Raw genomic sequence first — 10,792 nt, 5'->3', positions numbered from 1 at the left:
CTTACGTTAATCCGCCCACCCCTGCCTTCTCAGTGACTTCACTGAAACTCCAGCCAAAACTGAGAGAGCCTTTGTGCTCTCTGCAGATCTCGGTGTAATCATGGTAGTATACAACATAATAATAAAAAAAAAAACACACACTAAAACAAAAAGTATCTCCCAGTGGAAATGCATTTAACAAAATTCAATGAAGTAACAGCAGGAAGAACCACATTGTTTTTAGCTTTTAGCATGTCTCTTTGGCTTTCTGTCTGCTGATTTCTTTTCTTCTGCTCCCGACTCTTGGACAGGTAGCCACTGGAGAGGATTGCGGCGGTACATAGGCCACGGAGGGAGGGTTAGCTTAGAGAAAAGGAATAAAGTCAGAACATGTAAATCAAGACACTGGATAAGTGTTCTGTACAGCTTGTTAGGAAAATCTTACTCCCTAACTATTGTACCAGTTAGTTTTAAAGTTCATAGTTTCATAGTATCAAGATACATATCCATATATGTATAGGTTACATTGTGTACCTCATAGTCATGCTTAGCTAAAGGACCTCAGCTCCTTGCAAGCAGGAGGATGAAAGCACAAATGCTGAAGAGAAAAAGATACCCCTGGACTACAGAGGTTATGCCAGCACCCTCCAACACCTCTGTGAAACCCTCCCATTATCTGGCATCACAGATAAGTAACTGATAAAAACCACACATAAAATCGCATTCTGTGAGCCCCAACTGGAACAGGACACCTTGTGTGTGTTAGTAAGGAATTACTCTTGTAACTCTCTACTTGGTGTTCTACCCTCTCTCCTTGGTTGGCACCAGCCAGCTGAAAAATTTTTGTGACAAGCTACTACTCCAGAGAAAGCCTTACAGTCCTTTCTGTTATCGGTGCTGTCAGTTTGACTTGAAAGTGACACCAAATTAGTTTTTCATTTCAATTAAATGTTATATAGCAGTATTAAATTGCAGTGTTCTCTAAGATCTTACTAGCATTTGAGAAAAGGCACTTACTGGCTTGTAAAGCACTTCTAAAGATAAAAGTATAAGTATGTATTAACTATCTGACTTAAATACCAATTTAACAATTATTTCAGGTTAAATAGTGCATGTATTTTCTGGTTTGGGGAAAAAAATTCTTACCAAACATGATAAAAGAAACCCAGCCATAACTATGTAGACAGTCCACCCAAATTGTTCGGTGATGTATCCATAGATGAAGCCAATTATCTGGGGAAAAAAAAACAAAACCAAAACCATTTCCTGCCATGATTAAGTTGCAAGGCAGGGGGAGAAGTAGAAAAATACAGTTCATACATCCTTCTAACTTTGTTTCCGAAATAGTAGGCCAATAATGAAAGTAAAAGATTTAAAGAAGAAAAGTCTTGATCCATGACAGCCAATCTGATTTTGTCTAAAGCTTTTAGGGACCCAGTTAAGCCAAACAATCAGAAAAAAACCTTGTGTGTAAGATCAGAATAATGAAGTCTTTATGTTATCACCTATAGTTCTAGTATACGTACCGCAGAGACAAGAATGATTCCTTGAAAAATCTGTTCTGCTAATTTTTGGCCCTTGTAATCCTGTGGAAAGATATTTTTTTGTCAGTTACCCAAAACACAAACTGACCACTTAAACTCTTTCAGGTTAGAGCCTAGAGTCAGCCTGAACACAGGTTCTCACCTTTTTTGTTCAACTTTCAAAACAGACAGGAATTATTTTTATTACAGTGTCTGGATTTCAAGTGTAAAAGAATGAAGAATTAACTGAATTAAAATCACGTAACGCCTTCCCTACAGTCTCGACCACATAATCTAAAAATGAAAGCAAGCACTGTCCAGGATAAGTGATGTAAGTTCAAAATGCCATCGTAGTTAGCTTCGTATTGCTATGTAAAAGCCATGACACCACAAAAGAGAGTATATGCAAAACCTGTGCTTGCGTGACTTTAGAAATCGTGGCTCTCGCTGGGAACACTGTTTTCTGGTTGCACACGGAACAGACACAGAAGTACAGGGGGGTTTCCCTGCACTGCTGTGTGTGACCTGCATTGTGCAGCGCCTTAAAGCTCGAATTTTCAGAGCAAGCCACGGCAATTACACGGAGCCGCGCCCGCAGAGGTTCCCCACACGAGCTGCCGGCACCGCGCCGCTGGGCAGCGCCGCCGCCCGCAGCGACCGGGCCTCCCAGGGCCGCCCTACCATCTGCGTGGGGATGGAGCGGAAGATGTTCAGCATGGCGGCGGAGCGCGGCTCCTCAGAGTCCTCGGAGCTGTCTGTGTCTTCCCCGTCGGAGCCCGGCGGCGACTGCCGGCTGTTGGCGTCGCTCGGCGCGGCGGTAGCGAAGGCCCCGCGGGGCAGGTACAGCGGCTGCCCGAGGAGTGCCTGCGCCTCCAGCAACAGCGGCAGGAGCCTGCTGAGCTGGCCGGAAACACGCCAGTCTTGCTCCGCCCCATCGCCCCACGGCCAGTGGTGCTGGTTTACTGCTACAGTCAGCGGCTCCCCGCTGCTCCGGGCCTCGGCCTCTACCGCCTCGGCCTCCACCGCCTCGGCCTCGGCCTCCACCGCCTCGGCACTGTCGTTGCCTTGCGCCGCCATCGGCAACGGCCGGCGCGGGACGCTGTCTCCCCGGCAACGGCGGCCTCGAGCCTCAGGACCCCAGACTGAAGGGCCTTCATCTGGCAGGTGCGAGGCGCCAGCGGTGTCGCCTCTCCGGGATCGGCACTGAGTTGGCAGCCTGCGTGCTGCCCTTCCCGACCAAGGCTTGAGCTCTCCTCGTGAGGTGCCGGCAGCAGCCGCAGCCCCGCTAGTGCAGCAGAGAGGGCGTGGCCCGGCCTTCGCGCCTCGCGGCCATCAGGCATCGCGGCGGGCACCTGCGGTCCGTCAGGCTGCTGTTGAGTGGCGGCGGCCGCGGCGCATTGCCGAGGTGGCAGTTGGCGACGGAGCGGGCGGACGGTGAGAGGAATGTGAGGGGGGTCTCGGTAGAGTTGAGCTCGGCCCTCCCGGCCTCGGAGCGAGTCTTCCGCCTGGGCTGTGCCTCCCGCGGGCTGCGGAGGGGGAGCCGCGCGGGAGTCCCGCCGAGGAGGCGGGTTTGTGCCGCCGGGCGATGCGGTGAGGCGGGGGGGAACGGTGTGTGCCCAGCGCAGGGCTTGTGAGCCGCGTGCCCGGCGTGACCGAAACTGCGGCAGGGCAGTGATGAGCAGGTGTTGGAGTGTTCTAGCGCGGCTTTGTGTTCGCGCTGACCACCATTTCTGTAAAAGTCGGTGTGTAAATGCTTTTAGCGCGGGCTGCTGCGGTGTCCCTGAGGGCAGGGGCTGTGTCTGGGTCTCCCTGTGTGTGTCTGGGTCTCCCTGTGTGTCTGTATCTCTGCGTGTGTCCGTGTCTCTGTGTCTGTCTGTCTCTGTGCACCCTCACCCTCGCTGCCGCAGGGCCCGGGGACTCTCGCACATTTTGAAGACCCTGCCGGGTCTCAGCGCTGGTGTGGACATGGCACACAGCGTTTATTGCCTGCGCTTGATAAATGTGTCTTCTCCGTGCGGGAAACGCAACAGCGGAGAGAAGCTGGTTAAGTCTGACAAACGTAATGGTCATAACGCAGTTTGTGGTGGTTTAATTTGTCGGTTTTGCAAGTGTTTGAATATAGAAGTGGTTCTTGAGCCATGGGTGGTGGTGTGCTGCAAGTGCTTTCTGTGTGTCACCTGAGAGCTACTTTGCACTGGTTCTGGTTTCACAATCATGGGTACCTTTAAATAAGGAATATGTATGTTTGAATTGCATACCCAAATTGCATCATTGCTTTGAGCGTGTGTTTTTCTCTCCTTCTACAGCATTATGATAATGCCTTCTTTTACAGTTTTGTGATTTTTTTTTTTGTGATGACACTGATACTTTAGTTGATATTCTGTTATATTTTATGTAGACAATTCCATGGTTTTGAAAGCGTATAATGCTAGTTGTTAAAATCTGATAAACGCTGTGTTCTGCCAAAATCTTGCTGTTACTTAAGACTGGAAAGAAATGTATAATCATTTGCCTCATTACTGGAATACTTCCAGTTCACATAGTTAAATAAATTGGTTCAACAGTAAAAAAAACAAAAAACACAAACATACATAATCTTCCAAATTATTTCCAGATGACTTTTGACTGGCAGAAAGAGTTGAGTGTTATGTTTGTTTGCTCGTTTTATCCAAGTGGAGTTAAGTGGCAAGATCCTATGTCTCCCTTTTCATCTCCGAGTACTTCTTTAGATACGTAATTGTAGCTATGTACTTACTGAGATACAACACTCTGATATTGAAATGTGACATACTTTTGTTTTTGTTTTTTAAGAGAGGGAAACATTGACTGCATTCAGAAACCATTGGGATACTCCTGGTGATAGTGTGTTGTACCTTGTGTAGACATGCGCTGGAAGTATAAAGTGACAGCCATATTTTTTCTCTTGCAGGTTTGCAGGAAACTTATGCTAATAAATAAAATAACAAGATAAAAATGTCATTAAGGAAAGGTATGCGCATATATATGTGTCTAATTTTTTAAAAATCTCTTTTGCACTTTTCTGAGTTTCCCAGTCTTTCTCTGGTTATATTGATAAACTTTTTCTTTTAAATTTTCAGTGAACATTTCCATCCTTATAGTGGCAGTTGTCATATTTTTGTTAGTTCTTCATCATAACTTCCTGGGCCTCAGTGACTTCTTAAAACAGGAATTGTCAGGTATGTTGGTGAGTTTTTTTGTTTTTTATTGGTGGGAAAGCATGTGCTCTGTCCAGACAGAAACCTTCTTGTGGTTTCAGCTTAGATAATGTAGTGTGATCTGTGATGGACTAAACATGGGCTGTACTTGATGCCTTGGTCTTCAGTGGGAAAATAAATCACAACAGTGACTTTAATTTACAGTTTCTGTTTTCTTCATTGATTCCTACCTAAGAGGAAAATAAAGTAGAAGAAAAAGAGGGAAGGGTGATGTGGAAAAGACTAAAAGATGGTTGGGGTAAGTGAAAGGGGGAAGTCAGTGAGATTATAGACATGGCAGAGGGGACCAAAGGTAAGTATGGCCTACTGTAGTTTAAGCCTCATTTTAGTACCTTGTTGTGATGCATAGTATGTAGTTTATTTGTCAAATGTTTTCTTGTTAACATCTCAGATTCTGAAGAGCAAGTGCCATATTTTAAGTGTTTGATACTGGCACACTGTAATCCGCACCCCGAGTGAGACATCCAAGTGCTTCCATAGTAGAAATAATGGCAGGTGTTGGGAATTTTGGCATGGTAATAATGTCTGTTTATTATGTGATACCATTTATACTTCACAGATTCAAACCCAGTAGGACTTCAGCCTATAGATTTCATCCCTGCAGTTCCCCAGAGGCTAGAAGATGAGAGGAATGATAAGGAGATTTCTGTGGTCATTGCAGCATCAGATGAGAGGCTCGGGGGTGCAATTGCAGCCATGAACAGTATTTACAGTCACACCAAATCCAACGTGGTTTTCTATATTGTTACTTTGAATGATACTGTGGATCACTTGAGGTAATGATCTTTTCATTACCTTCCCCCAATGTTGTAAAACTTCCGTATCTCTGAGAAGAGGGAGAACTGACTTTCCCTGGAACGGCGTTCCTCTAAATTGTTTGCAATCCTACATGCTGCTGCTTATTGCAGCTTTTTGACAAGGCTGCTGTGGGGTGTCCTGCAGTTGTTCCCTCTGGAAATATTTCAGGGATGGAGAAGAGCTGTCTTTTCCTGTGGGGTTATATGCAACTGGTGGTGTTGGAGTTTGTTGGTGGAGGGGTTGTAGAAATTACTTCCTACATTTCATCTAAGCAATTCAGATGCTGGGAATGAAGCTTCTCCATTTTTTGATTGTTCTTTGATAGTTTTACCCACATCTGTTCATGTCGATATTTTTTGTGAAGGATCTGTGGTAACAGGACCATGTATTTCTAATAAAATAAGAAACAACCTCATACTTTCACGTATCACGGCTGTCCAGTACCCTGATGGTGGACATGCCCCTGCAGTTGTACAGGACACCACTGACATCAGCCATAGATTACATTCTGTATGTACGTTTGTTGGATAGGGAAGTAAATGGCCAGATCAAGATCTGTGTCACTGTCACTCGCATCTCCACTTTTTGTTTGATTTTGTCTCACTTGACAAAATCTGTGCCTTTCTCCTGTTTGCAGGCTGTGGCTAAGTAACACTGCTCTGAAAAATCTGAGATACCGAATTTTGGATTTTGACCCTCGTGTCTTAGAAGGAAAAGTACAAGTGGATCCTCAAAAGGCAGACACCCTAAAACCAGTGAGGATGATGTTGATTACTTTTCGCAATTATTAGTTCTTAGCAATATGTTTAGATTGGCTTTTGAACACAACTAGAGTTCAAAATCAAATCCGTTACTATAGAAGAATATTTGATAATCAAATTTCTAAATTTCAGTAAGAATAAATTTCCAGATAGTGAGAGATGGATTTGAATATCTACATATGCATGCCTAGTATCATTTTTTGCTGCTAGCTACAGTGACACACAGCAGCTTGCATGTCAAGCATGCCAGCACCTCCAAGATACTGCAGGTATACACGGAGAAATAAGAAATTCTAATATAGACCAGTTTTAAAGTTGGTTTATCAGTGCACAAATTCATAGGAAACCAGAAGTTGACGGAACGTGTTTATTTTAAATAACTCCTAGGATCTTGCTGCCCATTCTGTTTCCTTGATAGAAGTTGTCTTGGACGTTAGTCCCTTTGATAAGTGCCAGGAGTAACAATCAATTTCACATTTATTTGGACAATTTTGCATTTAATTCTTCATTTCTCTTGCTTTCTTGTTTTTCCAGTTAACCTTTGCAAGATTCTACTTGCCCTATTTGGTACCTCATGCAGAGAAGGTCATCTACGTGGATGATGATATAATAGTGCAAGGTAGGGGACCTTTTCTTAGGCTTTTGCCACTGGCCTTATGCTGAGGTCAGTGACCAAACACTCCTACTTCAAGGAAGGAGGTAGAAACTTTGTAAATGTGTGTGAGTTGGATTAAACTGTGTGGTTTTACCTGCTGTGGCAATGGACTGAACAAAAAGTCACTCAGCGCTTTACCAGGATTGCTTTTAATTTTTCTGTGCTCACTTCTATTTTTTCAGATGATATTCTTGAGCTTTACAACACTCCATTGAAACCTGGACATGCAGCTGCATTTTCAGATGATTGTGACTCAACCACTAACAAAGTTGCTGTCCGTGGGGCGGGCAATCAGGTTAGTTTTAATTCTGATTCAGTGGTTTCAATACTGTACATCCCAGGCTTTGGAAAAGGGCACTCAGTTTTAATGTACTTGCAGGCTGACTGCCATGTGCAGTGAGCAGAAGGGTGTGACTGTCCCTGCCCAAATCAATTTAGTCTGACATATGTATTACAAATGACGCCTGCAGTTTTAGGCACAGTAAAAGCACTTTGAATTTTTACTGTGCTTTACAGTGAGAGCAATTCCCAGTGTGGAACAGCAGGAGATCTTAGAATATCTGAAGGAGAATTTTTCATTTATGAGTGTTTAAGAAAGACTTTTTCTGGGAGTGGTACTGTATTAATAATATGGTATTGTTAAGACCATGCAGAATTCCTTAAGTATGTAGTTTATGTAATAATATTTTTTTAAATATTAGACCTCTTAGGCTTTCTTTGTTTCATGTTAAGGGAAGGGGTATTTGCTTTAACAACTTCAGGTTATGCTTGTCTGTTGGAAATTGTGCGGAATTTTTCTTTAAATAGCAATTCAACCATATTTTAAGCTAATTTCTACTCTCTTTTTTTTTTTTTTTTTTCTTCCCTGCACAGTATAATTACATTGGGTTTCTAGATTACAAAAAAGAAACCATCCGAAAGCTTGCCATGAAAGCCAGCACCTGCTCTTTCAATCCAGGAGTTTTTGTTGCCAATTTGACAGAATGGAAGTTACAGAACATCACTAAGCAATTAGAGAAGTGGATGGCACTTAATGTAGCGTAAGTACGCCCAAGCTGGTGGTGACAGTGGGTCAGGGAGTGGGTTATGGTGATGGCATCTAACTGTTAAATGAAGGACTATGTATGTGTCTGTGGATTCCTATCATGCAGCTGCAAGTGAAAATCAACAGCTCTAGGGCCACACAAGCATCCTTCCCAACTTCTTTTCATCTTCTCTTTCAGAGAGGAACTTTACAGTAGGACACTGGCTGGCAGCATCACAACACCTCCACTGCTAATTGTATTTTACAAGCAACATTCCAGTATTGATCCCATGTGGAATGTCCGGCATCTTGGTACGTATGGAACATTTGTGACACTGCTTCCCCAGTGCTTTTCCAGATCTGTAGCTGGACACCTATTTGATGATGCAGCAAATGGATCTTTTATTCCCCTATTTTATACCTTGTTCTTTAAGAAACGTTGCTTTGCAATACCACCTCAGTGCTTGTGGGCCTGATCTTTCAAGTTGTTTTTTAATCTGCTAGGGGGCTACTTCTTGAACTGGCTTACTCTCAAATGACTTCTCATGTTCCTTCCCTTTTTCCACGTATATGTTGTATCTGAAGTGATCCCAGGTGTTTCTTCTACAGCTGTTGAGAGGAACAGACATTCATACCCGTTCTGCTATTGGTGAAACCGCAGTGCTGGGAGAGCTTTATTAGGTTTTGTTTCCAATGAACAACACATAGGCTGCTGAATACATCTGGGTATTAAGGAAGGGTTTAAAGAACTTGGGAGTTAAGGCAGTACATAAAAATAAATACTGTGACAGACCACAGTGGCATTCACTTGCACCTTAGTATGTTTTGCACTTTGCCCTGATTTCTGCCTCCCAAATCACTTCCTTTTCCATAAATGACAAGATTTCCTTTGTTAAAAACCTTTGTTTTGAAATTAAAATATTGCATGTTGGGGTTTCTGCTGCAATTATTTCGGGCACTAATGCTTCTTTTTCAATAAAAGGGTCTAGTGCTGGAAAGAGGTACTCTCCTCAGTTTGTGAAAGCTGCCAAGCTGCTCCATTGGAACGGACACTTCAAACCATGGGGAAGAACAGCTTCATACGCTGAAGTCTGGGAGAAGTGGTATGTTCCTGACCCTACAGGGAAGTTCAGCCTGATCCGCAGACATTCAGAAGCCTATGAAGCAAAGTAGAGTCAATTTTAATAACTGATGGCATTTTCTCAGGAAACTTCAGGAGCCAAGCAGAACATTTTTTTAAGCCAACTTGTTTTACAGAGCAGCCCTTGCCTTCTGGAGCACAAGGTAATGCACTTATTCAGGTGCAGTTCTGAAAGGCACAGTTCCAAAGGAGACTCACTTTGCTTGTGTGATGGAAGATGCTACGCCAGCAGCACTATAGAAAGCAAAGGAGGATCACCACAAACTGGCATTTTCCTTAGTTCATTTCTGTCTGTTATGTGTTCTTCTGCTCTTTACTACAAGTTTAGAGAATAATTTTGTCAGCTATAGAAAGTTTCTAAGATACAACTTCAGCTGGTGCTTACACCATGCAAATCTTGCACAGCAATGTACTGTAATTAAGGGCTGCTTTGGTTTTGTTCTCTTGTTTTGTTTTCTTATCCTCTGAAATAATCAACAACCCTTTCTTGCATGAAATCTCCTCCCAACTATTTTTGTGTCTTTCATGCAGAATTCTGCAAAATAGAATCCTGGTTTTTTTTATTTAAAGATTCATCTTTCAAGTATTACTTCACTATGCAAAGTGGTTTTAACTGCCAGTGAACACTAAAACATTTTTGGTAAATAGGTGGATAAAACTTTGTTCAAAAATAAAATCAAATTTAACATGTTGACTCAAACCTCGGGTAAATGGCAATCTGATTCTTGATCTGATATATGAAGTATGTTTCCTTTGTACTTAAAATACAGTAAGTGATTGAAACTAGAGTCAATTGATCTCATCTTTGTGAAAGCAATCTCATTCTAAAATTGTGCAAAACGTTTATTTTGGGGATCAGGCTGTATGAATCACAGATTAATTTTGTCATTGTTAAGTTCCTCATAGTTCTTTCAGGTGAGCATGGTTCTGCTACAGAAGTTTTTCCCAGTGGTTTTTCCCAGTGTGCTTTTCCTGGTCTGGCTGTTTAAAGTCATCAAGTAAGATTCCTGTGCCCTTTTGCAACTGTCTGCCTATTGCCTCTTTCATACATTGATTTTTTTTTTTTTTTTACAGTTATAGTGTTGAGTCGTGGTTACTATGAGATGTATATCCCAGCAGCTGTTGTGCCAGCTATCCCATTTAATACAGGTTTGAACTCAAGTTGTCATTTTTGTTCAATAATACTGCTTGTGAACAGTCCTCAGTATGTTTAGATAAAGGGCTTTGTGTTAATGCAGTGATGGGCTCAGTGTTGTGTTGTCTGAGATGCAGGGCAGCAGAGAGCTAAAGGGCTCATTCATGTATATGAGTTATGGTTTTAGTACTGCTTTATAATTTAACAGGATTTCCAACTACTTCACTCGTTACAGTCACTACCTGTAGTTCTGTTTCTGTCATGGATGCTACGTATCAATTCTTTTCCTTGGTTTTGATGAACAAGAACCATTCTTGTCCTTGAAGTGGCTAGGAGTAATAAGTTCAGTTGCCAGACTTTGAAGGATTGCACTAGATCAGCTGACACCAACTGAATTCTGTTGACCAGGCTGTTTTAGCAGGGTTAAATAAACTGCTCGTGTCTGTGTCTACACTTCATACTTTAAGCTGCAAAGGACTGTGCCTCTACATACATTTATGGAAAATACAACTACTAAAGAACACAGAAATCAGACCTTTA

The 10,792-nt window shown here is 42.8% G+C and overlaps 2 protein-coding genes across 3 annotated transcripts; one reads left to right on the top strand and one right to left on the bottom strand.

The window, feature by feature from the left end:
• Positions 1 to 153: 153 nt before the first annotated feature.
• On the bottom strand, positions 154 to 2,579 carry SPCS1 (signal peptidase complex subunit 1). Its single transcript, XM_065845217.2, has 4 exons — positions 2,184 to 2,579; positions 1,506 to 1,565; positions 1,126 to 1,212; positions 154 to 342 (listed from the first exon to the last, which is right to left on the bottom strand). Exons 1-4 carry the CDS (start codon positions 2,577 to 2,579, stop codon positions 220 to 222), a joined length of 666 nt encoding a protein of 221 aa, XP_065701289.1. The 3' UTR covers positions 154 to 219.
• Positions 2,530 to 9,905, top strand: GLT8D1 (glycosyltransferase 8 domain containing 1). 2 transcript variants are annotated; one of them, XM_065845213.2, is made up of 10 exons: positions 2,530 to 2,666; positions 4,432 to 4,491; positions 4,601 to 4,699; positions 5,298 to 5,514; positions 6,174 to 6,291; positions 6,832 to 6,916; positions 7,135 to 7,247; positions 7,826 to 7,992; positions 8,176 to 8,288; positions 8,959 to 9,905. In XM_065845213.2, the coding sequence occupies exons 2-10, from the start codon at positions 4,476 to 4,478 to the stop codon at positions 9,147 to 9,149; spliced, it is 1,119 nt and encodes a 372-aa protein (XP_065701285.1). In that variant the 5' UTR covers positions 2,530 to 2,666; positions 4,432 to 4,475; the 3' UTR covers positions 9,150 to 9,905. The 2 variants fall into 2 exon arrangements, with proteins under 2 accessions (XP_065701285.1, XP_065701287.1); XM_065845215.2 differs by lacking the exon at positions 2,530 to 2,666 and adding an exon at positions 2,791 to 2,936.
• The last annotated feature ends 887 nt before the right edge of the window (positions 9,906 to 10,792 follow it).

Source organism: Patagioenas fasciata, chromosome 10, assembly GCF_037038585.1.
Source record: "Patagioenas fasciata isolate bPatFas1 chromosome 10, bPatFas1.hap1, whole genome shotgun sequence".
In the NCBI taxonomy this organism is placed as follows: domain Eukaryota; kingdom Metazoa; phylum Chordata; class Aves; order Columbiformes; family Columbidae; genus Patagioenas; species Patagioenas fasciata.
Note: the sequence above shows the minus strand (reverse complement) of the source record. Positions and strands in the feature narration are given on the sequence as shown.